The 27989-nt window shown below is 51.3% G+C and overlaps 2 protein-coding genes across 4 annotated transcripts; one reads left to right on the top strand and one right to left on the bottom strand.

The window, feature by feature from the left end:
- Positions 1-41: 41 nt before the first annotated feature.
- On the bottom strand, positions 42-27491 carry COPS7B (COP9 signalosome subunit 7B). Of its 3 annotated transcripts, XR_015259429.1 has the most exons (8): positions 27382-27491; positions 25270-25445; positions 23980-24055; positions 22327-22415; positions 21560-21762; positions 20157-20262; positions 12790-18662; positions 8491-12162 (listed from the first exon to the last, which is right to left on the bottom strand). XR_015259429.1 is itself a non-coding variant. In XM_086755124.1 (7 exons), exons 2-7 carry the CDS (start codon positions 25429-25431, stop codon positions 112-114), a joined length of 690 nt encoding a protein of 229 aa, XP_086611250.1. In that variant the 5' UTR covers positions 25432-25445; positions 27382-27491; the 3' UTR covers positions 42-111. The 3 variants fall into 3 exon arrangements, 2 of the variants coding, with proteins under 2 accessions (XP_086611250.1, XP_086611249.1); XM_086755124.1 differs by lacking the exons at positions 8491-12162; positions 12790-18662 and adding an exon at positions 42-165; XM_086755123.1 differs by having other exon boundaries at positions 8491-18662.
- NPPC (natriuretic peptide C) lies at positions 5064-8493 on the top strand. The gene is made up of 3 exons (XM_086755125.1): positions 5064-5237; positions 6476-6779; positions 8045-8493. Exons 1-2 carry the CDS (start codon positions 5145-5147, stop codon positions 6764-6766), a joined length of 384 nt encoding a protein of 127 aa, XP_086611251.1. The 5' UTR covers positions 5064-5144; the 3' UTR covers positions 6767-6779; positions 8045-8493.
- Positions 27492-27989: the final 498 nt, after the last annotated feature.

Raw genomic sequence — 27989 nt, 5'->3', positions numbered from 1 at the left:
CCCTCAGAGGACTGACACAGAGGGAGGCTCACAGCGTGGACTCACTTGTGCATCAGAATTGCTTCATTTTCTCGACATTCAACAAAAGTTTGAGACGTCGTGTTCCCGCTCCTACCAGCCCAGCGAGGCAGCCCGGTGCCGGAGCATGGCCCTCCCAGTGCGGCCCTGGGGAAAAGAAACACCCAGAAAGTCAGGAGGAGACCAGAGCACCCCAGGGAGCCCAGGCAAAATGGCAAACCCCAAAGCAAGTCCCCGGGGGAAAACACACCGTGCCTGCCAGGACAGCAGCACTTTGCTAGCGAAGACCTGGGACTCTCTACCTGGGGCTTTCCCTCGTCTCCTCACCCTCACCGCCCTGTGAGGTTTGGGAAAGGATGGAGATGCCCCCGTGGTCTCTGTGCCCTCGCTGCACCTGCAGCCCCGTCCCTGCCTGCCCCATCAGGGCGGCTCTGCGGGGCTTGAGGCACATCACGGTCCTGGTTTGGGAAAAGGTATTTGCCCTGCGTGTGTCCTGGGCCAGAGCCCTCTTCCAGACCCAAAGGAGAGAGGGGAAAATGTAAAATCGTGTAGTGTTTCCTGTAATGCCTCCTTCAGCAGCAGCATCCAAAATAAACACCAGGGATGTTCAAACAGGCCGAAAGCTCCATCAGCGTTTCAGGCACGGAGAGCTGGAGGCGAAGCAGACACTGGTGCTGCCGCAGCGCCCCGGGAGCATCACACCCTGGCGAGTGGGGCCACCCTGTCCCCATGGCGGCCTGGTGGCTGCCTGGGCCTCAGGGATGTTGGTGGCCACGTCTGAGCCCCCTCCCCCCACAGTGATGCTCCTGGGGGGGCTATAGGCTTTCTCCCCAGAAAAGCGTGCTGCAATGCATCCTCAGGAGGCACAGTGCCTGCTGCGCCCTGCCGCAGAGGTGGGACCAGACGGTCCCCTGCCACTGCCTGCACCAGTCCGTGCTCATGCATCCCTGCAGCCAAAAGTGAAATCCCCCCGAAACTGCTTCTTGATGAGCCTGCTATCACCAGACCCCTAGAGAGGTACTATAAAACCTGAAAAAAAAACCATAAAGTGTCAAAAGCTCCTGTGGTGGCACCTCAAACCCTCAGTGGCGCCTGTCTTGTTCCTGTGGACTGGTAGTTGGTGGTTACACTGGAGGGGAACTGGCTCCTCATCCTTATACCTCCTCCGTTCTGGTACCTGCTCTGCTCCCTGGCTCTGCCCCAGGTGGGTACCGAGCAGAGAGTGGGCAGGACAAGCAGAGAGCAGCAATGTTTTGGGGTTTTCTCCAAAGCCACCGATGGACTTTGGAATGGTGCTTGACCAACAGTTTACTGGGTTGGCCACTGGTTGCAGGAAAACGTCACCTGCTCCGGCATCTCTGTCACATGCACCAGCTTTCTGATGTCTGTTTCCACAAAGGGACCGCCAGCCCTCGCATGGCATCAATCTGGAAATCCTCACACTACAGCTGTCCATCGCTCCACTGGGAAATGCTCCCTGGCCCATGGCAGCAAAAGACACGTAAATCTGGGCAGTGATTTCTCCAAATTGATACAGAAACACACTCCCTAACGAAGAACGAGTGGAAGAAAAAGGGGAGAGATGGCTGGCTGCTCGCTGCTGTGGTGACACGGCTTTCTTCAGGCCTGGTTTCTGTCCTGTGGGCTGAGGTGGGCAGACCTTGGTCAGGTTTTAAACCTTCTTGGGGTCATCTTCTAGAAGATGTTGGAAACCTGGCTTCTGACTTCAGCTGAGCAAGCCAGGGCCCCAGTGCTGCCTGGCAGGATCCAACCTCACCCGCAGGCATCGCTCACCCCTTCCTTGTGATGGGGCCGAAACACCCCATGCTCCTGTCACACGTACCCTCATGACCCATCTCCTCCCACCCTCCAAATCATGCTGGCACCGGTCACACTTGGATGAATCCCTCTCCATCCCCAAACACGGGGACCCGTGTGCCCTCTCGCACACGCACCCGCTCTGCTCCCCTCCCCACTCCCTGCACACTGACAGCCCCAACCCGCCCAAGCCCCGCTTCTCAGGGGTTGCCCCCATTTTGGTAACACTCAGCAGTAACTCCTCATTTTTAGCCCTACAGCACGTGCTGCTTCCCACCCCATCCCAGGAGTGGGGCTTTCCAAAAAGCAGGATACGTCCTGGATTTGGGTGATGCCCAGCAGGACCCAAAGGGGCGAGAGGCTCGAATCTGGGCTGGATGGAGCCAGCACCGCTGCATCCGTAGGGACGCCTCTGAATGGCCCTTGGTCTGCTGTCACACGGGGAAAGGGTGCGGGTGACACTGTGTGACATGAAGAGCTGTCAAATACTGGTTTTCACACCTTTCTTAGGTCACCCCAAGCCACTCCCTCACCAAACGCACCGTAGCCCACCTCCCCCCATAACCCCTGGTTATTCCTCAGGGGCCAACCAGCCCCGGGCCCCACTCTCCCCCCCCAGCTCTTGTTATGCCCTGGGTGTGATGGGGAGGGGTGTCACCCTCTCCAGCCCACCCCGCGGGTCTCCATCCCTCCTTGTCCTGCTGTTCAGGATCCCATTTGCTCTCCAGCCCCTGAGGGAAGCCCCCAGCGAGCGCAGCCCTCTCTGCCCCACTCCCCCAGCTTCCACATGTGCCCCGAGTCTGCCAGTTCTCAGCCTGGACGAGCATCCCACAGGCACATCCTTTCAAGGGTTAAAAGCTTTCAGGCCCCCGTCCCACTAAGTAAAAGGGTTTCATTCTCTTAACCCTTTCCTGCCCACCCCTTCTCCTCCCTCTGAGCTTTTTGCCACCCCTGTGGACCCGATCTGGTTTGAGTTAAGGGAAAGGCTTTGTGCGCCCGGCTCTGACTCCAGCGACTTTCAGCAGAAAAGGCAGGGTGATTTGAATAACAAGACTAATTGGATTTATAAAGCACAGCCCCCCCTCCCCCCCAAAACCGAGGCTCTGCACAGTGTGACAAAGAAAACACGGTAATGAAAACCACGCTGGTGAAAGCTGAGGGCGAGGGACGAGCCTGCTGCGGGCAGGAGCTGGCTGAGACCTGACCGCATTGTGGCATTTGTGGCAACGCTCTAATTCTCCGGGGCGAGGGGCTGGTGGAGAAGCTCCGAGCTGGCTCCCGACCCCACGACCCGCAGCGTGCGGGGAGCTGATGGCAAGTGCGGCAGCCCTTCCTCCCCACGCTGTGACATTTCCTCCCCAGCCGTCGCCCCATCTCCTTCCCCATCCCGGGTCACCTCGGGGAGAAGCCGTGGGGCAGGGCTGCCCCCAGCATCAGCCAGGACAAGTGGGGCGGTGATGGCAGGACCCTGTGTTGGGTGTCATCCTGCCGCTGGTGACCTCAGACACTCCGACAGCCCCAGGTTGCGGAGACCCAGGGCTCAGTTCCCCTCTGCTCCCCTTTCCCCTGCCCCCCCACCTCCTTGCACCCCGGAGAGGCTGCGTGTCGCATCTCAGCACGCTTCGGAGGGGGGATGAGAGCTGAACCCCGAGAGAAGGGGCCTCTCTCTGCTCCTTGCCTGCACCCACGGCTCCCTGGCACCCAGACCCGGCTCTGATCCCGGCTCCATCGCCTGGCTCTGCCTTGCGCGCAGACGGATGCCCAAGCACAACTTTACACTCCAGAAAGTCCAAGTTGTCTCCACCTGGCAAGCACAATGGAAAAACCACCGAGACCTTCTCCTTCCAGCTCCCGTTCACATGGAGCTGAAAAGCCAGTCTCCTTTGAAGTGTCCCGTGCCCAGTAGCCTGGGCTGTGGAGGAGGAGACATCTCCCCGCTCTTGAGCAGGGAAACCACGGCCCCCCAAAGAGCCACGGCCCCCAGGGATCTGGGGAGCAGCAGAGCCCAGAAAGACCAAGAAAAGGAGCAGGAGGAAGGGACCAGCCCGGAGCTGACCCTGGGGAGAGGGGGAAGAGCAGAGAGTGTTTCCCCGGTCCCAGAGAAGGGATTTGGGTTGCAAATCCAACCTGGTGCAACCCAGCCCTGCATGCTTTTGCAAAGTGGGGGGTCTTTCCTCTGGCCTGATCCCAGTGAGAGCATCCCCCCCGGCTGGGGTGCCAGGGATGGTGCCCAGCTCCATCAGCAAAAGCAACCGGAGCCCCAGAGCTGCCCGGCGCCAGGCACACCAGCAGCAGCAGCACAAATCCTGCACTCCCAGCTGCTGAAGGGGAAGGGTGAGAGCAGGGGGGAGCCCCCACCTCGTCCCCAGAGCCCTTTTGAGCCACCGGGGTCAATCCCGTGATCACATCCCTCTCCTGCACCCTCCGGGAACCGGTCGGAGGAGGCCAGCCCCATCTCCAGGGCCGGGGACACCATCCAGCCCCCCCCCCAGGAGAGCAGAGGGAGCAGGTCCCCCCATTCCGAGCCGAGGGAGCCACCTGGGTGCCCTCAAGCATCGTCACTGCCCCCCACATTCTCCACTGTCCCCAGAGTCCCTACCAGGGAGAGCAGCGTCCCCCCTCCTGCCAAACAAGGACCTGGGAGAGAAGTTGGGGAACAGACTGGTTCTGATTTAATCCTAGGTGGCAAAAAAAAAAAAAAAAGAGAAAAAAAAGGTGAATTTTGCGCTCATTCCTATCTTTTGGGCTTAACCCCCTGCTGGGACACCCCCCCCCCCCCCACCCCCCCAGCCTGTGAAGCCACCCCAGGCTGTGCGATGTTCTTCCGTGGGGGGCTCAGGGAGGAAGTGGAGGGAAGCAGAGAGGCCGTGGGGCAGGGGGGCAAGGGGAGGGCAGGCAGCTTGCAGGGAGGTCCGGGGGTGGTTGGGGTGGGGGAGGCGTGAAGCCAAATGCCCCCCACTTTCCCTTTCTGCTCTCCGCTCCCGGAGCCCATTGCCTTGGGCTGATGTGTCATTTGCTCCTGCCAGGGAAGAGGGGACACCCCCCCACACACACCCCCCCACACACCCTCCCCCCCCCGTTAAATTCCTGCTATTGTGGAGTGGGAGGCCGGGTTGGACCTGGTTGTTTAGATGACATCACCGAGCAGGTTGGGTTATAAAATGAATGAAGCAGAAAGCCCAAGTTCACTAGCTCGGCACTTTGCAGGCGGCAGGAGAGACCTCGGGGCTCCGCTCTGAACTTTGATCGTGTCGGTCCCGGGGCTCCCCTTGGCCCCCCTTGGCCCCCCTCTCGCTCGGCCTCGCAGGATGCAGATCTCACCCTTGCTGGCTGGTGGACTTTTACTCGCCCTGCTCTCCGTCAGGCTGGAGGCGAAGCCCGCGTCTCAGCTCCCACAGAAGGTACGGCTGGAGCTGCCCCCGGGTTCTCCCTCCTCTCCCCATCCCACCGAGGGTTCCAGGGAAACAGAGTAGGGGGCAGAGACATGGGGTGACATTAGGGGGGCAGAGTCAGTGCAAAGCGGGGTCCTCCTTCCCCATGGTTTTTTGAGTGCTAGGGGACCCCTTGCTTCTCCAGCCTGTCCCAAGCATGCACATCCCGGGAACGTCAGCCCCAAACTAAGGGCTGGAGGGGGACACTGTGTGCCCCCTATCCTGCGGAATTGGGACTGAGGAGGGCAAAATCTGCTCCCTGGTGTCACCCCAGGGTGCCAGGCACTGGGGAAGGGGAGCGGACCCAGAGCAGGTGCAGGTGCAAGGCCAAGCAGCCCTGCCCAAACAGGCCGGGTGTGGGGGATGCAGGGCAACCCACGGGGAAGGGGGTGCCCCAAATAGGGGTACCCCAGGATGGTGGGTGTCCCGGGATGCTGAGGAGGAGGAATGTACCAGAGGCCACCAACACTGGGTGGCACTGCCTCGGGGGGCCAGGCACAGAGATGGGGACCTAGACTGAGGGGTGCCCCCCAGGACAGTGGTGGGATAGGACTGGGGGGGTGTCCCTATAAGAAATTAGGGTGCAGGCTGCAGAGAAAGAGGTGATACAGAGGGGCAGTCAGGGAGATGAATGGAAGTGAGCAACCCCAGGGCTTGGTGGGCAGCAGCCAAGAGAGATGGGGGTCGGGGGGGGCAGTAAGGAAGGGGGTGCAACCCCCGTAATTGTGGGTCGGGAGTGGAAGGAACCTAGAGAGCATTAACTAGAGGAGGGAGCAGGATCCTTCTGCCAGGGATGCTCTGTAAGGGGTAGGGGTCTGAAATGTGGTGGGGGCACGCAGTGATCGAAGGGGCCTGAAGGCTGGCGGGGAGATGCAGTGACCCCGCTTTGGATTATGGGGGGGGGGTGGGGGGGTGCAGCACCACCAGCCCTTGTTTTCTGGGTGGGAGGGATGTAGTGACCACAGCCAAGTGACCGGGGCAGCTCCCGGGTGGGCAGAAAGGCACCGATACGGTGTGGACTAAGGGGGATGCTGCGAGCCCAGGGCAGGGAGCACAGATTTGGGAAAGGGGCGGGGGGGACCCCAATCCTGAGTGTGCATGGAGGATGGGGGGGGATACATGAACCGGGGGGGCCCCCAACCCTGATGCGGGAGGGCGACGTTGGGGCGCGACGGAGCTCTGACCCGCTCCCCCCCACAACCCCGCAGGCGTCCCGCAGCGCGGCAGCGGCGGCCGGTCCGCCCGAGACGGCGGAGCGGGAGCGGGAGAAGGAGCGGAGCGGCGGCGGCGGCGGCGGCGGCGGCGGCGGCGGCGGCGGCTCGGGCCCACGGGAGGCGCGGGAGACTCGGGGCGAATCCCGGCCGCGGGCGGGCTGGGCGAGGCTGCTGCAGGACCCGCCGGGCCGGCGGCACAAGGGTGTCCACAAGAAGGGGCTGGGGAAAGGCTGCTTCGGCCTGAAGCTGGATCGCATCGGCGCCATGAGCGGCCTCGGCTGCTGAGGGACCCCTGGCGGTGAGTGCGGGGCCGTGGGGCCGCCCCACGCGCGATGCCGTCGGGAGGGGCTGCAGGTGGTCGGGCGGCCGAGACACCTGCGAACCCCGGTGCTTGGGAAGAGGAGGACCCCCAAGTTGGGTCTAACCGCGCTCCCAGCCCACCATCCTGCCTCCGCAGAAATCCTGGCCTTAGCTCGTCGCTCCCGCAGCGGCTCAGCCCTCATTCCCCTTTCCACGTGAATTAGACCCACAGGCTCCAGGGACACTGTCCAAAGAGCCCCGCTGCAGCCAGATGTTCCCAGTTGCTCCCAGCACCCTACGCTCGACAGACGTGGGTGACCCATCGACATACCTCAGGAGGGGAGGGTATCCACCATGTGCCTGTGGTGGGAGGATTAGCGAGGCACCCGTCTCAGATTTTTAAGGAAAAATAATACACAAGTTCCCCAGGTGGAGCTTTCCCAGCCCAGGCTTTGCATCCGAGCAAGTTACAGGAAGCTGGGAGAAGTTTGTCCCACAGCACTCCACAGCCGCTGTGCTTAGGGACCAATTGGGAAGAGAAGCATCACTTCTCTGCAGTGGCCAGTTTGGGAGAAGCACAGCAGCTCCTCCCGCACCAGCTCTCCCCAGGGGTGCTGGCGGGGAGCGAGGCAGCTCCCGGCCCAGTCCCTGCCAGCAGGTCGCACACAGCTGAACTCACACCTGGGGAAGCGCTTGCCCGCTGTAGCCCAGGCCTCTCACGCTTCTTCCCACAGTACAGCCCTGCTCCGCTCAAAGGGGTGCACCTTGGCCCCGCAGTAACACAGGCGGGCACAGAGGGGACCGGGTCCAGGCACCCTGCTGCTCTGCAGAGCCACGCGAAGAGCGGGGCTCAAGGGTGCAGCACTGGTTCACGGCCCTGCCCAGAGGTGAAGGTGCTGCTCCCTTGTGTAGTTGGTCTGGAGTATTCCCCAGCTCAGGGCTCCAAGAAACGCACACACGCTGCGCACCAGCTTGCATTCATCCTCTCTCATTAAATTCTCATCAGGAAAAAAAGATTTCTGCTAGGACCAGGAGGAGCAGCACGTTTCCCTCTGCCTCTCCCCCAAATACCAAAAAGTCAGAAAGCAAAGAGTGAGCTTTTTCCTTGCTTTAGTGTAAGTAAAAAGCTCAGAGAGGGCTTCTGTTAACTTCAGCATCCCTCAGCCCCATGCCGGGATTATTCTCGTGGGGGTTTCATCTGGGGACGGGTCAGGGGTGTTGTACGGCAAGCACTAACAGGCACTTTGTTCTCGTTCCTTGCAGGGCTTTGAATCCATAGTCCATTTTCTCCCACCGTGGCCAGGCAGGGCCATCCCCCAGGCAACGCCTAGAAGAGCAGAGACCCTCCCCAGAACAGACAAAAGATGTGGCTGTGTTTTTCTTTTTGGTACGAGGAGTCATGGCACCAGCTGTTTTGGTTTTGTTATTTTTTTAAAAAGTGCTCTCTATCTTATATATATTATATATACAAACACTCACCAGGACAAGGGACAGTGCTTTTCCAAGAGACTGATGAAGCCAGCTGTATAACATTGCTGTTTGTAAATTCATGTCATGCATAAATGTATTTATGTTGTAAAGCTATTTATATATTGTTTATAAAGAGATATTTATAAAAAAATTATTTATGTAACTAAATGAAAAGTCAAGCATTGTAACATTTTTTTGTCCTAAGTAGTTGAAAAAGTTAAAAAAAAAATCATTCCATGTGGCATTTTGTAACCTGTCTTTATTTATCAAATTCACATACATTTTCAAGGTCAGATTGATTGATTTTAACAGTTAAAGAATAAATTGTTCAGATGTTTTAGAAAAGTCAGGAGTGAGAGAAAGGCCAGCTGATATTTTAAGCTTTGATCCCGCATGCAAAAGTAAACTTGCGCCCAATCCTGTGATGCTCGGACGGACCGAATCCTGCCCGCCACTGCATGCAGCTGCAAAAGCCTCTGCAGAACCCAACTGAACTCCCTGCAAGAGCACGCGGCCTCAGGCAACTCATCTATCGTCCAGATCCTGACCGGCATCCGTGGAAATAAGCCCATCACGCTCAACAGCCCAGACTCGGATTGACAGCACTGCAACAAGAGCAGCGTTTGGCCTAGACGCGTCTCAACGGCTTCCAGTTTGCAGGTTTGGGTCCAAATTTCATCCCAAAAATAAAGCCGTGTCGCTGGGCACCGTACAGAGATGCAGTCCCTGCTCACAGCAACAAAGAGTCCACGCTGGATCTGGCTCCCGGCTGCGCTAGTGGGAACAGGGCTTTATGCCGGAGGCGCTGTTATTCTTAGGATCCAGCAGCTCACTATTTTGATATTCCCGCTCGCCAAACCTTTGCCACTAAGCTATAAAGTCTCTTCCTCCAGCAGAGATTCATTTAACTGTGCCTGGGACAATACACAGACAGACCAAAACATACCGAGGGCTGCCTGGTGAGGATTCACGGACACAGCTGTTGCTACAGCTTCTTGCTATGTAAAGTGCATGAAATAAATCGTTAAAATGACTCAGAGCTCTAAAGGAAACAGCAAGCGAGGGGGCGGGGAGCGCAGCAAACACGCAAACCCCTGCATGAAGGCTCTTTGGTCTCATTCTTCAAAGAGGCCTTAGAAAAAATGAGAGTGGCAGGCGCTTAGCCCAGCCGTGACAGGAGTCACAAATCATGCCCTGACCATTGTAGCGGGCTGGGAAACAACGAGCATTATGTTCTGCTGGGCTCCGGTGCCTAGGACAGGGCAAAAAGAAAGTCACCAAGACCTAGAGGCAAAGAGATCCTTTTCCTTAGCAACCACCAGGAAAGCACAGAAACCTCCAGCAAGATTCTCCCCAACTATTAGAGAACATTAGGCTTACAGAACAAGAGGATTCATCCAGACACCCAACAGCTCAATCATCAGGTTAGGAGTGCGCACAGGACGTTTCTAGCCTCGTAGAAGCAAAGCCTCCATCAGAGACAGGTACCCACCTCGCGGTGCCCACAGAGTCTAGCCGGACGGGGAGCAGCAGCTGATGGACCATGTAAGACGCTGCCTATGGGGAACAAAATCAAGACCTTGGGAGGGAGAGAGACAGGACGGGCAGCTGGCAGCTCGGTGCTCTGCTGAGGGTCAGTTAGATCCCTCCAGAGATGTCCACAGGTAACGACAACCCACTGTCAGGGCTCTGCAAGGCAAATACAACACCCTACTGGCTCCACACATCTTTAGAGGGAAAGAGGGGCTGTGCCAGGAGCTCCTAAAGAGATGTCCATAAGACGGGACTGTCTGCTGTCGCCCAGCAAAGCTAAGGGACAATAAGGAAACACTTTCTGTCCAGACCTTGCACACCAGGTCTGAACAGCAGTGTAAAGAGATGGCGCTACAGATCTTCCTCAGGGTTCTGGTCCTTGAGCATGAAGCCAGAGTAGTGACCACAACAGAGTGCCAGCCTGGGACTAGGGTGGGGCTAATTCCAGCTAGAGCTGGAATGAAACCATCAGCCTGGTGACAGAGGGCTTCTCCTCAACAGAGCAGAAGCAACTCAGTCTCAGGAATTCAATCCACACAATTTGACCACCTAAGTGAGGTACAACCCGAGCTCAGGTTGAGGGAGATCTCAGAGATGACAGCCTGGGCTCACGTACAGTCTGGATTTCCATTTCTCCTCTGCAGCATAGTCCGAGGGGAAAAGCACAGCCCCACAGCACAGGTTCCTTCCATCCACTGGGCTTCCTGGAAAAGAGCAAGCCCAAGGAAGAGGCCAAAGCTGCATTGCAAAAGGACACCAGTTTGGCAGGAGGAGAGCAATCAGAATGAGAGCTCCCTGTGCAGAGGGAAGGGATAACAGCTTGGCTCCTCGCTTTGCTGCATCTGCTCTGACCAGGGATAAGTCACCCTGTCCCTCAGTGCACTGGCTTCCCACCTGCAGGACAGGAACATTGTGCTCACGTGAGGATGTGAGCTGATGTGCAAGGAGGAAGGCAGCACTCAGGGGTAGAAGAGCCCTCGGGAAAACTTTCAGATCCATTCAACCTTAGCACCCACACGGCACAATCAGATTGGTGGGAGACAGGCAGAGAGCGGCCTTTGCGAGCAGAGATCAGTTTTCAGAGCACTCCCAAGCACCTTCTTCAGTTCCTCCGACAGGCCAGAACGGGACATGGAAACAGCTCCACAGAGAGCACCTGATAAGGCCACAATTGGGTCTCCCTGACAGGGGCTCAGTAGGAAACAAGACCAGCAGGAAAGAGAGGCCACAGGAATCTAATTAAGAGGGGAGGAGGACTCACATGCAGCAGAAACAAATTGATCTCGCATCACTACCTCTCTTGTGGGCCAGCTAGGTCAAATCCTCACAACATCCAGTAAAAGGATCCAGGGCCAGCACTGGAAAACTGCTTTGCCACATCGCAGCCTGGAGACAGCATAACCAAACTGCAAGAGCCATCCTAGATGCAAGCTGCAGCCTCGGGGCGGGTGGGGTGGCATCTGACATCTCAACAGTGGACTCGGAGAATGGCACTGAGCAGAGGGGGATACACACACCTGGAAGCAAGGGTGGCAGGAGTCCCAAGCTCCTCTGTCCACACTCAGGTCAAACTGGCACCCACGGGACCTACACATGTCCTGCTTTACCAGCTGAACGAGCAGTAGCCGCATTCAGCTTCCAAGTGGGAGCACTTGTGACACGACACAGGAACAGCCTTGATTTCCCCTCTCCAGGAGCTACTCCTAGCACGAGGCGAGCCATAGGCCCCCAGCCTGGAAAAGCACACCTCTCTTTAGTGAAAAAGGACAAGAGCTTTCTCCAGCACTGTTGTACAAGCACCTTGCAAAGCTCAAACAGGCCAGAGCAGATCTTGGAGCTCCAACAACAGGGACACAGTTGCCCTCTAACATGTGGGAAATCAGTTCTGTTCCCCCAGCCTGCATTGCACATTTTTCCCTGGTACCATTAATACAGCTTTTCCAAGGTATTTATTGCTGAAGGGTTACAAAGCCTAGCTCAGGTGACAGCAAATCCCAAACCAATGAAGAGAAAGCAAAGCCCAGAGCCCCAAAACAGTAGAGCAGTGGAATTTTCCAGCTGGAAAGGGACTCAAAGCATTGAGAAGGGACTGCCAGGGGCAGCAGCACACACACCCCTACCACTTGCTCTAGGACTTCTTCAAGCATGGGCTGCTTCCCTCAGAATGCAGAAAAACAAAGGGAAGGGATCACAGGGCAGCTTCCAGAGGGAGCCCGCGCTTGAAACAAGTGCGAGTCAAAAACAAGAAGGGAATTTAATTCAGGCCCCTTCCTGTCAGTCAGCAACTAACCTTGTCAGAAGGGATGGCAGCGCTAACGGAATCAGGCAATTCATTAGGTTGGGGCACACGGCAAAAGCCCACGCTCTCTGGAGCAGAACTACAGTGAAAATCCAGGGTAATGAGTTGCAAACTGCCTTTGTAAATGACACTTCTGCAGTGACTCTGGCAGGCTGGGAAAAGAGCTAATAGGAAAATCATTAGGTAGCATCCCTTTGATATTGTTGAAAACAGCATAGGCTATTTTTCCTGCCCCCTCCATAATTAACCTGGCATATTACCCATAATATTCGAGGCCGATATTCCCACGGTAGACCCCCTTATCTGCATCAGGGGAAAAGAAGGGTATGGTACACAGAAAGAAGATGACTTCTAGAAAAGCTTAAAAAGCTTTAAGATTTCCCCCTTCCCATACACACGCATCTTCTTCAGTCCCATCAGCAATAACCTCTGCCCAGTCAGGAGCCCAAAGCGCTCTGCAAACCTCTGTCCCAAAGTCAGCACGCAAGAGAGAGGCTGTCCTGGGAAATGCAGCTGCGGAGGAACTGATTTGCCCAAGGTTGCTTTCTGCAGTTGTAGCAGAGCTGGAACAGGACACAGCTCTGCGCTTTTTTTTTGCCCCTTATTTGTAATACTGTCCTTGTCCTTGATTTCCATTATGCGAAACCAGGCAACAGCCTGCGCCTCCCTAGATGCAGAACAGCTCTGAGGAGCCATGCCTACCCACCTGGCCTGTCTGCCAGCAAGGAGAGGTGTCATCTCACAGTCGTGATGTAAAAGGAATAGCATCACAGTTGACAGGTGATCCTGTAGGAACTGGTGCTCTCTAACAGCTGCGAAGGTGACAATGAAACACCAAGACATCACTTATTGCATCAGCCTTAGGACTGTGATCATCACGAGACAGTGACTGAAATATCAGGGCTCGTGAGATAAATAGCATCTTCAAGAAGAGTCTGGAGGGCTAGATGGTGCTACTTCCAAACTTCACACCCATAACGATGCGGCCTTATGGTCAGAGAAGCCCAAAATACTCATAAAAAGGCCAATCTCTAATGGAGCAAGGCTTCACTTACCCACCACAATCAGCTCTTCTGGAAACAGAGAGGTATTGTGTTTGCACGAGCATTTAAGAAATGCCCTAACGACACTGAGATCCACAGCCCCCTACAGGAGACCTGGAGCTGTGGAAGGCTGCCTTGCCTTCTACTAAAATTACACCAAGTGAGGACTATTGTCACAAATTCTTTTGTGCTCTGTGGGGAAATACACATTTCAGCACTGTTAAATGACATTACGGCATCCCATTACCACCCAGAATTGCCAGTGTGAACGTTCATTTGCTACAGCAGGGACATCTCTTCTTCTTGACAAGAAAAAGCCATGGTCACAGCTATCACACTCCTGCAATTTGCAACCTGTGGTGAATACATCAGGGCACCTCATGAGGCCTGCACACTGTGGGGAAAAAGAAGCATGAGCACCTGCATATTTGGAGACAGGGAGCAAAGTGCTGCTCTGCCCAATCTTTTGCCTGGTTCACTAATCAGAGATCGGGGTGCCACCACAGTGCCACCAAGAAGCAGGGCACAGTCAGTCAGGCTAGGGGGTAAATACGCACTCTCCTTACAGTACAGCTCTCTAACTTCAATCACTTACCTCTGGTAGCTCTGTGGTAGGGTCAAACTTGATGAAATATCAGCAAAATATAAACAGTCCCCGAGAGACACCGACCTTTGTCACGGAGCAGAGTGAAACAATGACATATTTCTAAAAACTCTGCCGAGAAAGTCCATCAGACCATCACGTCAAAATTCCATAAATAAAAATACAAGGTTGAGGTTACAAGTCGGAACTGAGATTGCTCTAAACTTTAATTTACCTTTCTTGATGCCCCTGGGTTACTCTCTCTCAGATTGCACAAAAATAAGCCTGACAGTTTCACTTTTTGGTTCCCTTGCATTAGGTCAGATGCTACAGAGGACTTAGCGGCGAAAAAACCAACAGAATGGGAGCAGGTGCCAGAGATCTGGCTAGCTGGCTCTGCATACTTGTGGGGCAGGTTCTTTCATTTCTCCATTATGCAGAATAATAGAGAGCAACGTTGTTTCTCTCCATTGCAAAGTGTCCAACAGGTTTAGATACTGAAGTAAAACAGCAGCACCAACACACCTAGAAATGCCTAAGCTTTGACCATTTTACTGCAGCAGGAGGTGGGCTTTATTTGATTTTCAAAATCAGAGGCCTCTCTAAACAGCTTAGACACGCTCATATAAACCTGTACAGAACTGAAAGTTTAGGAACAGTCTGATTTACCCATGTGATTTGTTATGTTCTAATACAGCTATTGAAGTTCATGGCACTCTCACTTCTGCCTCCTCTGCAACTTCCTTTTGGCACGCATGGACCCCGGCATTTTCCCCTCAAAGGACAAGCAGAACACTAAAAGCAAAACCAAAACCACCTACTGGGTTCTGTATCATTCTCCACTCTTCCAGGAACAGAAAGTTGTTCAGCAAAATTCACTTTGCAGGGCTGGTGGGAAAACAGCCATCTCTTGCCACTTCTTCTACGTGAAGAAAAGCTTCACCTTCGCCAGCTTCACTCTGGAGAGCAGCTCTGCAGGTCCTATTCCTGTACCCGATCCATGGAGAGAGACCTGCCAGCCCGCATGCAGCTCCATAAGCACCCATGGGCTTTTGAAGTCTGCACAAGACTGATTGCAGGATGGGTCTCAAATCTGACCACAGAAGGGTCTGCCAGCATCACTGACTGTCCCTCCTGCTCTCATCAGAAGACTGAGCTAGCATTCAACTTATCTAAAGAGGTGAGCAGGGAAGTAAAAGAGCAATAGGTTTTGAGCCAAAACTTTTTTTCAGTTAAAGGACTGACATAAGCATTGCTTTATCATGTTCCAGAATTGCCTGATGTTAGCTGGTATGAACTGAGTCACAGAAGGAATGCCAGGGACATTTGTTATAGCATGAGGCACAGCTTTAGGGCTAGGGCAGTCTACCAGCACTGCAATCAGCTGAGATCCTCTCTTCCATTTTCCAGCTCAGTGCTCAATTCCATATTAAACAAGCACCAGTACAAGTGGAGCTGCAGAACATGAAGCTAGACAATAAAGCCCTGAAGAGCAGAGGGAAGGCAGCTCCATCTACTTTGTCCCCCTCTGGGTGGAGGAGGCAAACAGTTCAATAGCTCAAACTCTGTCCTGCTGCAATCTTGAAGTGAGCTGCAGCTGGAGCAGTCCATTGCTGCCATAAAACAAAGTAGGGCAGGATGCTCTCCCCACATCAGGGAGCAGTGTCCAGCAGCGCTCAGACAAGCTGCGCTAGCTGCCTCCGGCAGGCACACGCATTACATAGGAGTTTGCATCAAATCCACCTCTGCTTCCATCTCCCTCTTGTCCCCATAGCACAATTAAGCTCCCCATGCAAAACTGTCCGCAATTCAGCACCCACCAGCCCCTAATTCACGCAACTCCACACCGAGTTGCTGCCCTCCCTGCAGCCATGGGGAGCCAATGCAGTCTTTATTCTTTGTCCTTCTCAAACAGCACAGCACCTCCTGCATCCTTCCCTGTTAACAACTATGCCTTCTGCCTCATTCCTGGAATAGCTTCTAACTCTTTCTTTCAAGCCAGATTCATTAACCAGCTGCTGCAGAGCTGTCTGCCTCCCCCAGGTACTCTGTGCATGTCATGTGTTAATGACTCATCTCAGACTGGGCTCATTGCAAAGACATCCCCCTCGTTTTGCGGCACCAAGCGCATCACTGGCACACCAGGAAAGTCAAACACGCAAACGGTTCAGTTCCCTCCAATACCCCACTCTCCCCTCCATCCCCTCTCGCCTTCAAGCATGGGACAGCTCTTTATTCAAAGCGCTGTTTCCTCCCTTGCTTCTTTGCTGATCAAAGGCAATGTGTACCGAAGCATAAATAAGATCTTCACCTCCAGCCAGACTTTGAGAACAGCACAAACATAAGAACAAACTCAGAAACTTCCAACACATTAAAGAAGCTTCAGCAAACTAATGTGACTCCTGGAACTGGCAGGGAATGAACACCAAGGATGCTAAATTCACATCCATTTCCCCAGCAGACTGTAGCTTGCCGAGGAACTAAAATGATTTCCAAAGGCGTTATGTATTCCCTCCTGCCTCTTTGCAGGACTGATAATGTAAATAGGAAGGAAAGGAAACAGCTAGTGAGGACCACAGAACCTCTCCTCACTAGTCAAATCTAACGAGGAACCAGAAGATCAGTACACTGCAGCTGCCCACACAGGAAGCCAGAAACAGACCCAGTCCATCTCCATCACACAGATCTATGACACTGGGGTACGCAAAGCCCACCTACACCTCCTGAGAAGCTGTCAGCTAAACACTGGGAGAAGCTAGTACAGAAATTAGTACTGCCAGTTTGGGAAACAGTTCCCTTCAGATATAGGGAAGGCTGCGTGTTCTGGGCTTACTCACTTAACCTCCTTCACTGGGAATTCTTTGGCTAGCATTTCTAGGGGGAAGAGAGCCGGCAAAGAATCGGAAACCAAGGGACTTGACCCAGAGACAGCTGGATGGGAGGTATTTAGATCCAGCCCTCAAGATTAAAAGCTGGCGCGCCTGCACTGCAGGAGAAGAAAAGGAGAAGAATTTACTTTCACAAGTGTACAACAAGTCCTGTGAATGCAGACTGAAAACATACAGATGGCAAAGAACTCTGATAGCAATAAGAGGAAGGCACGTGCATCGCACAAGTAAGTGCAGGTGACAGCTGGCTGCAGGACTGGAGCACTGTCACAGTCCTCTGTTTGAACAGTTCCCCTGCCTGCTCACAGAAAGCCCTTCTTTTTACAGCGCAGAGTGACGTGAAATGCAGGGGGCAAACTACAAAGCAGTACTCTGCTAGACCCAGAAGAAGGAATCAACTGGCCTAAGACAGAGTGCAACCACAAACCTTCCACAATCGGGCATTACAGGTGTTTAGGGGTCAGGACATAGGGCTCAGCTACTGGCTTTGCCATAGATCCTTCCGCGCAAATTTGGGCAAAGACAAACTACTGATAAAATTGGAAGAGCACTTCCCTGCTTCCTGGATGCGTCAGGGAGATTAGTCAGACCTTCTGATAACGTAACATCAAGTAAATGCTCAAGTGAACAAGTGCTGTTGGACTACAAGCCTACAGCAGCCTCAAAGCCAAGACGCCAGACTCTGACATTAAATCAGCATTTTAATTTTTTTTTCTAAAATGTGCTTTTTTGTGAATTTCTGTTTCAACGCCAACCCCATCCTCCCCCTTAAAAAAAAATAACAAAACACCCACAGCTTCCCAAACTAGGTGCAAATCACCTGAAGTTAGTCTGTAACAAATAAAAAAAACCCCACAAAACAAAGGCTGAAATGCTTTAGAATCACAACAATGTACAAAAAAGGGAGGAAATTACAACCTGAAAGTGTTCAAAATTCAGAAAGACTAGTCAAGTCCATTGCTTCAGCAAGGGGATGCTGCTGCGACCCCTGCCAGTGGGTCCTGGGCCACCAGCCTGCCACGATGCTAAAAGGGCTCTTCTCCCATGCAGACCTCTGTCGCTAGCATCCAAGGAGAGCGAACACATTACCCTTTGAAGGTATCAATGGGGGAAACAACTCACAAGCAGCTCTGGGAGGTCACAACACCCCAGAAGGAACAGTTTCTAGTGTGCCCCTAACCACCTGCAAGAAGGAAGGCTTGAAAGAGCAGCCTGCTTCCTCCGTATCGTATTGATGCCTCAGAGATGCAGAACAGTGCTTTAAATCTGAGAGAGACTAAAGGACTTAGTAAGGGCAGTAAACAGACAGATAAGTAAACAGCCCAGCACTGGATCTCATCTTCACAGAGCGAGGTAGCGTGAATTTCACCCCAGTTTAAAATAGACAGGGGTAGTGGAAAGGCTGAAGACTTCCATGTAAAGCAGTTCCTGGCCTAGAAACCTTTCTGCGCTCCCTTTGGGAATGAAAAGATCTGTGTTGATGGCTTCCTCGCTCCCAGCCTGGCTTTGGTAGCCACACTTCGACCCTGGGATTCAGACACTTGCTACAGAAGTTCTCCCAAAATCTGATTTAGTACAGCAGCTTCCTCAAGGTCAAGCAGCAATGAGACTGGCTGGGAGGGAACAAAGCTGTCCACAGATACTTTTTTTTCCCCTGCCTTTTTTGGTTAGTCCCTCTCTTTAGAAGTCCCTCTTTACAGGACTAGAACAGGAACACCCTGAAAATTAACATGGGCTGCACAGTGTAACTTAGCCAGGTGCTGCTAACTGGAGGCTGTACTCAAACAGGGCTTTTATTTGTCAGCCTGGAAGGGACTGGCCCAGAACCCACTGAAAAATGAGACGCAGGCCCTTTTTTGCTCCTCCTGTTGTCATTCCTAGCTGAATGACATTCAGATGGTATGTTCTAGTGACGGCTGGAGACCAGCCCTTTGACTTTGGACATCTTCTTTGTGGGCTGCCTTTGTTCTGTGTGTGGAGGGCACTCTCGCTCTACCAGCTGCTGTTCCATCTCCTGTGCCGACGACGAGGCTGTAGCTTTTAATGTTTTCTTTATGTTTGTGACCTGGCCAAGAAGAGACAGTGAATCAGCACCTGATTCTCCCTCCCCTCACCGTAGAAACTCTGTTCATAAAAATATTGAAAACCCCGTGGAGTATAGAGTGGAGATTATGAAATAAACTCTCCCACCAGAAACACGCTCTGCACTTGAGTTTATTAAAGGTAATGTTTCATCCTCACTTACAGTCAGAGTTTTTAATATTTCCAGTCTGGGTCCAATATGGAATAACTAGAGATTACTTTTTTTTTTCCCCCCTAAGAGACAATGGCACAATATTTCACCACCTTTCTAGCTAGCGGGACCTACTATTGCCTTGGTGCAGAAGGCAGCCACCCCACCATGATGTTGGCCAGAAGCTGGAAGGACAAAGACGACTGTGAAAGAAACAAACTTACACTTAGGACAGCATTTGAAAAGGGAAAATGCCATTTGGCCTAGCCAGCTGTCTGAGCAATAGACATTTGCTAGAAGCAGGAACAGCAACTGGTTTCATGGGAGGTAGCAGTAGTGCTTCTACTACTCTGGCTGAAAAGGAGAGATACAGAACCAGGCATCGTACCCTGTCCCCTGGAACCCTGTAGGGCTCACCAGAAATATAATAAGCAAACTTAAAAAAAAACAAAAAAAAAAACCAAAAAAAAAAAAAACGCACAGGCCAGAACAAGTTTGACAGTCAGGTGTGCCAGCTCCAGGCCAAAGGCATCTGGCAAAACAAACGCGCTATGGACACCAACCAAGCCGCCAAGCATACAATGCTTCCGAAGGCAAACGTAAGCCTGCAGTGATGCAGCACTCTGCAAGAAATAAACTCTAAGCAAGTGTCTCGGGAGGATCATTTTCACCTTTACAGTTGTATGAGCCAAGACTTGCTCTCACAAGTAAATCTACATCAGCAGGGGCTAAAATCGCGTGCCCGTGCTGCCATCTACCGCCTATCTGCGCGCGGAACAGCGGCAGGAGCGCTCCCAGGTCCGGCTGCAGAAGAGAGCGTGTCAGAGCGCCCAGTCTGGGTGCTCAACATGACGCCAAGAGAAAGACCCCGAAGCAAGCTGCTGAGGGTACACTTTGCAAAAGCAGTAAGACTCGAGAGATTTTTGTTAATTACACTTCCAGGTGTAAAAGAAACAACTGTTTTTTCCTTCCTCCCTGCCTTGTACAAAACAGAATTGCATCCAAGCTCTGTGTTAAAAGCACACTTTTCCTAACAAATCAAGTCGAGAAACTGTAGCTAATGCAGCCACCTAGCCTGAATTTACAAAAATTTACAGAGAAAACTTCCAACCTGCTGAGAGTGAGCAAATTTGATGTTTGTGGTGTTACTAGCACATGGAAGCAGATGTGTTTTCTTCCTACTCCAAACCACACATCTGATTTGCATGATTGCTAGCCTACTTCAGAGAAGCCACGACCATTAACCAGGTGTTACCAGATTATTTTCTTTGGTAAACAAACTTTTATCAAAAGGCATAGAGCGGTCTGAAGTGACTCTGTACCCACCTCCATCTCTACCTGCTGCTGAGTTCGGTGATGGTTCTCTTTGTATTGGTTGGCTCTAAGTACTTGCTGCTCAATTCCTAAAAGAACCGCTTCACAACCATCGCACCTGCAAGACGTAAACAATGTCAAACAGCATTTACGAGTTCTCTGTGGAGCAGCATAATCAGGCAACCTAAAAAGTCATGCTTGCCTAAAAGTTTAGGAGATTATGAAATTTATACTTCCTGCTTAGAGTTCCAAAAAGCTGGCAAGAAAAAGCTTTGCCGTTTACTCAATATATTTCACAGCATTCTTTAGCTAGCCCACATTACTCTTACATGCCCATCAAAAAGCAAGTGCAGATTCAATACACTTTCAATAACCTTTTCAATTAGACTTACTGCTTAAACAAGGATGCAATGGATTTTTCAAAAGTTAAGTAAAATTTTAAAATTAAACAAAAAAGTCAGATTGGGAGAATCTCTCTGCCTGTTAAGTGTTCAGAAGACAAGAGCACTCCTCCAACACAGAACTCGTAACTGGAGAGGACAGAAAGGGAATTGGCAGTGGGTTCATTATTACCTTCCAAACAATGCTGTAAGGTCCTGAAAGCTGCCAGAGCCCTCCCACCATGACAGGATTGAGGGAGCTGGAGCAGAGAAGCAAAAAACCTGCCCCCATCACAGGACAGCATATTTGCCCAGTACTTTAATTACTTTTCATGCACCCATTACCACAGCAACTAGGAAGCCATTCCCAATCAGCTCAGAACCTGCCACAGGCTCCACAGTCTACAGGGGAATTTCTTTGGGTGGGAAGGGAATCCTACAAAAAGATAAGAAGCAGCTTCTTGGCAAAGGTACCAAAAGGCAGTACCACAGTCCTAGTATGGCTGCATGGAGCCTGCATTTGCAGGAACAAAGAGAAGGCAGGCAAAGGCATCTGAAACATCAAACTTGAAGAGACATCCCCTCCAGACAACTGTGATTCTCTAGAATTTGCCCATGCCCATTACTCATCACAGTAAAAAAATGCTGAAAATTAACAGGCAGTTCTGTTTTTGTTGCCAAGTGTAACAGCAGAAAGAGGAGTAGCTCCCACCATAAGACCGTGAGTCCAGTCTGGCACATCCATTTGAAGAGGCCTTGACTCCTTGCTAGGGTTCTGCCACATAAAAGCTACAGTGAGCGCAGAATCTCAAGACCTAGTACAGTCTGACTTGATACATAACACAAAACGAATCCTAGATGGAATCTCAGAAAACTTGCCCAATAGACTGCTCCTCCAAGTGCCTACTTAAAGCATAAGACTCCTTATTAATGGAACACGGTGAAATTGACCCAGCACTTGAAACTTTGAGGAATAAGAAAAAAAACAGAATAAGCTATGTACAAGGAACAAGGAAGGTGAAGAGACTGCCTCACCATTCCTGCAGTGTTTTGACAATGTTACTGATGTCCTTCTTCTGAATGTCTCTGCTGATACAAAAATCCACCTCTAGCACCTGGTTTCGTTGATCCAGCTTCCCCTGGATAATATCTGTATAAACCGCTTCAATAATCAGATCTTCCAACTCCCTCAGATTCCTCATATCCAGGTCCTTCAGCAACACAGAATAGGGAATGCACTAAAAACAGCAAGTCCAAGAATAAGTTAACAGTCCTAGAGCCAAAATGAACAGCTAAGACTCAGAAGGTCAAGATCGAAATGTTTATTGTATCCTACACTTTAACCTGCAAGGAGAGCAGTGACTGAGCGTGGCAGAACAGACACCTGCTACTAGGCGACACAATATTCTGACACAACTTTGGTGACTCCTGAAGCTTGCGCACAGTATGTTCTGGAGGAAAAAGTATAATGGGATTGCAGAAGAAATTAAGAGTGTTGCTTAGTTTTCTCTAGAACAAAAAGTTAGCGTTTTTAAGAATGATTCTCCACCTGCAACAGTGAAAGAAGGCGTGCAAAGTTCCCCAGCCCCTACTGACCAATTCCCACACTTCATCCATGGAAATCCACTCAGGTAAATATCTCAAACGCATCACGAGAGAACACTGTACATTACAGGTGCGTCCTAGGTGCAGGACTTTTTGTGAGTATTCATGCAGTCCAATACAACTTCAACGCTACGGAATTGATGGCATTTTCAAAACCAAAAAAAATGAAGACTGCTATCACACAGAGTGTACTTTACCTTCATTCTAGAAGCCAGGCTTACAATCGTCAAGTGTTTCAGCTTGTTCTTCTGAGTCACTGTTAATTCAGGCAGGTTGTCTTTGTTTGCTGTTAATGTTAAAAAGACAACATTCAGGACTTACTTTCAAGAGGTAACCCAGGCTGCAGAACTGCTAGTTACACTACACTAAACCCTGAAAGGCTGAAACTCCTCCAGCTACTGTGGGTGCTGGTGAGCAGAGAGCTGCTGCTGCTGACAGATTAGCACACCCAGGGAGAGAGGGGAAAAGTTAAAAAATAAAGAAAGAAAGAAAACCCCAAAATCGTGGCAATTCCATTCTTCTCTGCTTCTTCAGTAATTCTGGTTTTGGAATTAGAACGAAACACGCATCCACACAAGTGGTATCCTGCCAAAATGGTTGGTCAATGCTTTGTTTCTACCACAAAGTCATTTTTATTTCACTAACAAGCTGACAGAATAAAGTCTCCCCCCTTTGCTGATCTGGTTGTAAATACAGTTGGTTTTATTTCTCTGAAGAGTTGCAGAATTTAGTGTTGAAAGTGTAAAGTACCAGGCTGAGGAAGAGAGGAGAAATTATTAATCTAGATGGCCTGACTATCATTGTATTATATCCGTGTGCTTCATGAATATTTAAAAACAGAAAGGAAACTGGCGGCTTTCCAAAGCAAAGAAACTCTTTAAAATATCTGCTTTAATGGAAATTAGTGTTTCAGGGACAGGCAAGTCTCCCATCCGTCCCACCTCACCCAATGAAGTACACTTTGACTATTTTTTCCCCTTTTCTCTTTCTTCACCAGAAAAGGAAGAACAAGCTGCCCTGTCACACGCTGGGACACAAGACCCATGCACAGCAAACGCATCCTCTAATCAGTCACAGAATTCATGAGGCTCGTGTTGCTCCACAACCACTGGAATTTCCAGTCCTTGCACTTACAGATGCCACTTCTCCTTACAGGAACTAGATAGCTCATCCACCACAGTGATAGCCAGCAGTATGACAGAATTATTTGTCACACTCTGTAATGGTTTGGATTAGACTGCTATCCACAAATGAAGTATTAAATTGTAGCAGAATGGAAGCATAAGCACCAGAGATAAAAGCACATCCCGACAGATACTAAGATGATTCACACATAGTCTTTCTGAAGCTGTATAAAAGTCATTATTTCAATTTGTGTTGTAGCTAAGAAATGCTTCATTTTGTTTCAGCAATGTCGTCACAGAATAAAAGGTTATAAACTATATAGATTTTTATAAATAGTGCAGAACAATTTTGTCTAAGTTTTCTGCAGCTTCCATAACCACTGTCATCTAAATTTCAAAACAGTTGTCTGAAATTGTACTCCACAGACGTAAGTGCCCTGTGAACGTCAATGAATACTGCTACAGACCAATTCAATCCAGTGCTGCAGTCCAATTCAAACCATTAAAACATCATAGTCTCTAGCTTTTCCTCCACATTTTAGCAACTAAAAACCACCTATGACCCAGGAACCCTTTACGAAAAGTTCTCCTCCCAAGCAAATTCTGTTCTTGGATGCTTTCAACCAGCCACATTACACCAGTTACCACAGAAAGCACAGAACTGCCTCTGACAACTCTAAAGGGCAGCCCAGTCTTCTACCCTGCAAACAGGTGGCAGTCTCTTACCTACATAGTCCGGGTACGTTCCATAGGCAAACAGGTTCAGCAACTGGAAATAAGCAGCATTAGACCCTGCAGCAAGCTGGATGGGAAGAAAACAAAAGAAATTCCACATAATACAGTAACAGCCAATACGACACTGGTGGGCAACTTGTCCACAGCATGTTTTAAATCTATTTAGTACAAGTAGCACCCAGAAAAGCACTTCTGTCTAAATCTTAAAGAGCTGGACCCTCTCTAAGGCCTCATGAGCAGCAGCAAATTTCAGCAGTTTCAGAATCAAGATGATCCAGCCATTTCTATGCATCAGAACTTAACTACTGTTTGGCCTGTCAACTACTTTGTGCGGCACCTTAGGAGGCAGAACAAAAAGGCAACTCTTAACTTCACCTGGTGTCCTACAGGGCCAGCTCTTCTCAGCATGCAACAAGAAGGCAATGGTGTTGGCTGGTTAAGCACCCTTGCTATTACTGGGAAAACTAAGACAGCTTACCTGCAGAGCCACAAAACTTCAAAGCAAACCAAGCTGGAACATTTTAAGTTGAGTGCATTCAAAAGGAATAGGACTCCTCTCACATGCAAACACTTCACTGGAATAATGGCAGCACCAAGCAGCGATTTTTATTGAGTGGGTTTTTTAAATACCATTTGCTGCACATAGATCCAGGAAGAAAAACCATGCTTGTGATTTGATGCTGAATAACCATCAAGACATTTTTCGGCATATCTAAGAGCCCGTTTGGAAAGCCAAACTTGCTGTGTGCCACATTACCCCAGCTGCAGGGACACTCAACCTAGATTCCTTCGTTTCAGTAGAGGAGAGTGCTGGCGAGCCATTCTCAATAAAAGCACTGGAACTTACTTTCCACCTTGGTTTGAAATGGTTTGGATTTGGTTACCACCCAGGCCTGATACACTAGACATCTGTTCACGAAGACTTTTGGAGAGCACTGAAGTTACGTTTTCCAGGACAACGAAGGAGCAGAATGGGATTTTTTTGCTGTTGGCTGGCTAGGTGCCTTCTTAAAATTGTGACTGTGCTGCTGCCAGGTTTTTGCTGTATTAGCAATCACATTAAGGTAGCAAAGCTTTATATAGGTATTTTTTTTTAACATCTAATATATACAGGCAAAAGCAGCATCAATCTCTCACACACAAACGTCTCAGAACCAAAGAAAGTCACACCAGGCCCTTCCTGGCACAGAAATTTCATGCACAGGCTGTCTGTGGAAATTTCTGGGGATCTCTCATACTGAGAGTGCAGAAGAGGCACTAGGATAGAAATTTATCTCTTACCTCTTGCACATTTGTTAACTCCAGTAGCTCTCCGAAGACATAAACCCCAGGAGCCTCCAGCACTTGATTTATAAGAGCAGTCAGAGCTGAGCCACTTGTACCTTTGGCTAGTAAAATAAACTGCTCTAGAAGATTGCAGGATGGTTTCTGTTCTCCTGCCATTCTAGGTTTTCAATCTGTCAATAAAAGAACATGACATTAATACATCCTTTCTCCTCTGCTGAACTCTGTCTGGCAGTGGATCGGAAGGTACGCTCAGCGTAGTAGCGTTTTGGTGTCAGCAGAGCCAGGTTTGTCTTCAGCATTCAGAGGGTTGGCCAGGAACCCAGCAGGTTCGAATGCCAGTTTATCTGGGGAGCAGAAACAGTTCACACAATATCCGAGCAAAACTTCTGCAGACTGTCTGGTCAGTTCCCTAAGAGGATCTACTCCTGCTAATAGGAAAGGGGTTTAGATTCCGTGCTGTTTTCAGACTTTTCCTTCTACTGATGCTGCCAAATAATGCCAACTGCAAAGATGTTTATTATTACATCTATCAGAGGCCAGACAAGACCTCCTCCTTCCTCATTACACAGCTTCGAAACAGCAACTAACTTAATTCTCTGTGAAAAAAATTGATCCACCTTTGACATCAGCTATAGATAAAGCATGTGTATGTAATTCCTGCTGCTTTCTTAGCCTAAAAGGCAAAAAGAACTACGGCCTGTAAGTAGCTTACCAGTCTACATTGTAGAGTTAAAGTGTTTTGGGTTAACTGGAAAGCTGAAGTGATAAAAATACCCTTTCTACAAAGGCTCTATTTAAGTCCCCGCAAAGAGAAGTCTTTGTCTTCAGCTGTTGCCTGACATTTCTGGTGTGCATGTTGTCTCCCAGCACCAACATGTTGCTTTTGAAATGTAAAACACTGTTTATTAACAAGTTCAACAAAATAAGTTATTTGTTTACAAACAACTAAGAAAAAACTTCCAAAGCATATTCTTTGGACACCAAACAAAGAACTTAGCAGATAAGGACTTTTTTTTTTGTGTTACGTTTTATCAGATAATTTTCAAGTACAGCATGTAACCTTTACTCTGGTGCAGAAAACCAGACACCAGAGAACCTGTCTCATTCTGCGTGACCACTGGGACCACATCTGCCCTCGTGGGGGTGGTATGGTCACACAGGTGTTTGCACTGTCTTGCTATGCCTAACCAAACTAAGACTTGTGGAGGCCACGCAGCTAGCTTCCTTTATTAGTCAACCTCTAAAAATACACTTTACTCCATTCCATTACACCTGCAAGTACAAATGGTCTCAATCTGAGCAGAGCATCTTTTGCACTCTCCACACAAAGACTTCTCGGTTCGCAGCGTAAAGTCTCTTTGGGAGTCTTTTCGTCAGAGGCACACACGCAGCCTGACTGAACAGTACCTCGGTTTTGCCTGAGAAATCCCTGCAATACAATAACTCTCCACGTGGCTTCCTAATACACCTGAGGGTACACCACTGCTGCTCTCCTCACCCGCAGATAAAGGAAACAGACAGAGGACAGACAATTTTCTCAGGAGAGAGCACTGAGTGACTGAGCTGGGAACGGAATCCAGACTCCACGGTCCCCCACTGCCCTCCCCCGCAGGTAATCAAAACATGCACTGGTGCAGGAGGTTACAAAAGGCCCGGTTGGCCGTATCCACGCTCTGCTAGGACAGGAATGCCAATTCTTTCCCCCTTTCCAAGTTAACGTGCAGAGAACTGCGTGGCTATTGCAACGCGTCAGCACAGCCGTGTCCCCGGGACTACCTCGCTGCTCCTGCCACAACCGGCTCACCCCGGGGAGAGGTGACTGAACACAAACGGAAGCCGCTTTAACGGAGCCGGGCCCTCCCGTTCCCACAGACCCTCGGCGGGGCTCCCGGGCCTCAGCGGGCGGGCCGAGCCCCGCCGCAGGGCGCGATTTACGAGGAGTCCCGCCGCGAGGCCCTCTCGCCCCTCACCGCCGCCCCGCTCCCCGCTCGTCCCTCAGGGCTCGGGGAACCGCACGCCTGGCAGCGCCGGGGCGCGGCCGCGGAGCGGGGAAGGGGTCGGTCCCCGGAGGGACGGACGGGCGGCTCCTCCCTCCCCCGGCGTTACCTCTTCGCTCGCGGCCTTTCCGCCCGGCCTCCCGCCCTGCGGCTCCCGGCGCCGTGCCCTCCGCGCCTCAAGCCGCCATGATGGCGGCGCCGGTGTCCCGCGCGCGGCTCCTTCCCCCCGGAACGCGCGGCCGCGCACGGAACGTTCCGCCCTCGGGCGGCCGCAGGCCCAGAGCACCGCGCCCCGGCATCGCTCGGCAACCGGGGCCGGTGCACGCCCGCTGGCGGCGGGGGTGAGGCTGGCTGGGCCCCCCCCGGAGCAGAGGACGGCAGGGTGGGTGTGCTGGCGGCGGCCCCCGCTGAGCCATGGCACAGCAGCCCCCTCAGCAAACGCTGCCTGGCCTGTCCTGAGAAGTTGCTTAATTACAAATTAATCAGTTGGTGCCTCTCTGTTTCGGGAATGTGAGGTGCCGTGGCAGCATCGTGGGGCTTTGGCACCCAGAATGGCCTGTGCGAAGGGCCACCACTGTAAGGCTTTCGCGCGTTCTTTGTTCTGACGGCCTGGCAGCACTGGTCGGTTTCAGGTCCCGCTCCTCCTTTGAGTCCTTGCACGTGCCACGGCCCTCAGAGGGGATTACAGCTTCCATTCTACGGCAAGAACTGGGCAAC

Source organism: Chlamydotis macqueenii, chromosome 9 (genome assembly GCF_036417535.1).
Source record: "Chlamydotis macqueenii isolate bChlMac1 chromosome 9, bChlMac1.mat, whole genome shotgun sequence".
Taxonomy (NCBI): Eukaryota; Metazoa; Chordata; class Aves; order Otidiformes; family Otididae; genus Chlamydotis; species Chlamydotis macqueenii.
Note: the sequence above shows the minus strand (reverse complement) of the source record. Positions and strands in the feature narration are given on the sequence as shown.

What these genes read in the sequence shown, in the direction of transcription:
- NPPC (XM_086755125.1), top strand. Translation starts at nt 5,145, where the DNA reads ATGCAGATCTCACCCTTGCTGGCTGGTGGACTTTTACTCGCCCTGCTC. An exon ending in CGTCTCAGCTCCCACAGAAG is followed by an intron (nt 5,238 to 6,475) that starts GTACGGCTGGAG and finishes ACAACCCCGCAG; the next exon opens with GCGTCCCGCAGCGCGGCAGC.
- COPS7B (XM_086755123.1), bottom strand. Translation starts at nt 25,431, where the DNA reads ATGGCAGGAGAACAGAAACCATCCTGCAATCTTCTAGAGCAGTTTATT. An exon ending in AACGTACCCGGACTATGTAG is followed by an intron (nt 22,416 to 23,979) that starts GTAAGAGACTGC and finishes TAACATTAACAG; the next exon opens with CAAACAAAGACAACCTGCCT. An exon ending in GTCAAAACACTGCAGGAATG is followed by an intron (nt 20,263 to 21,559) that starts GTGAGGCAGTCT and finishes TACGTCTTGCAG; the next exon opens with GTGCGATGGTTGTGAAGCGG.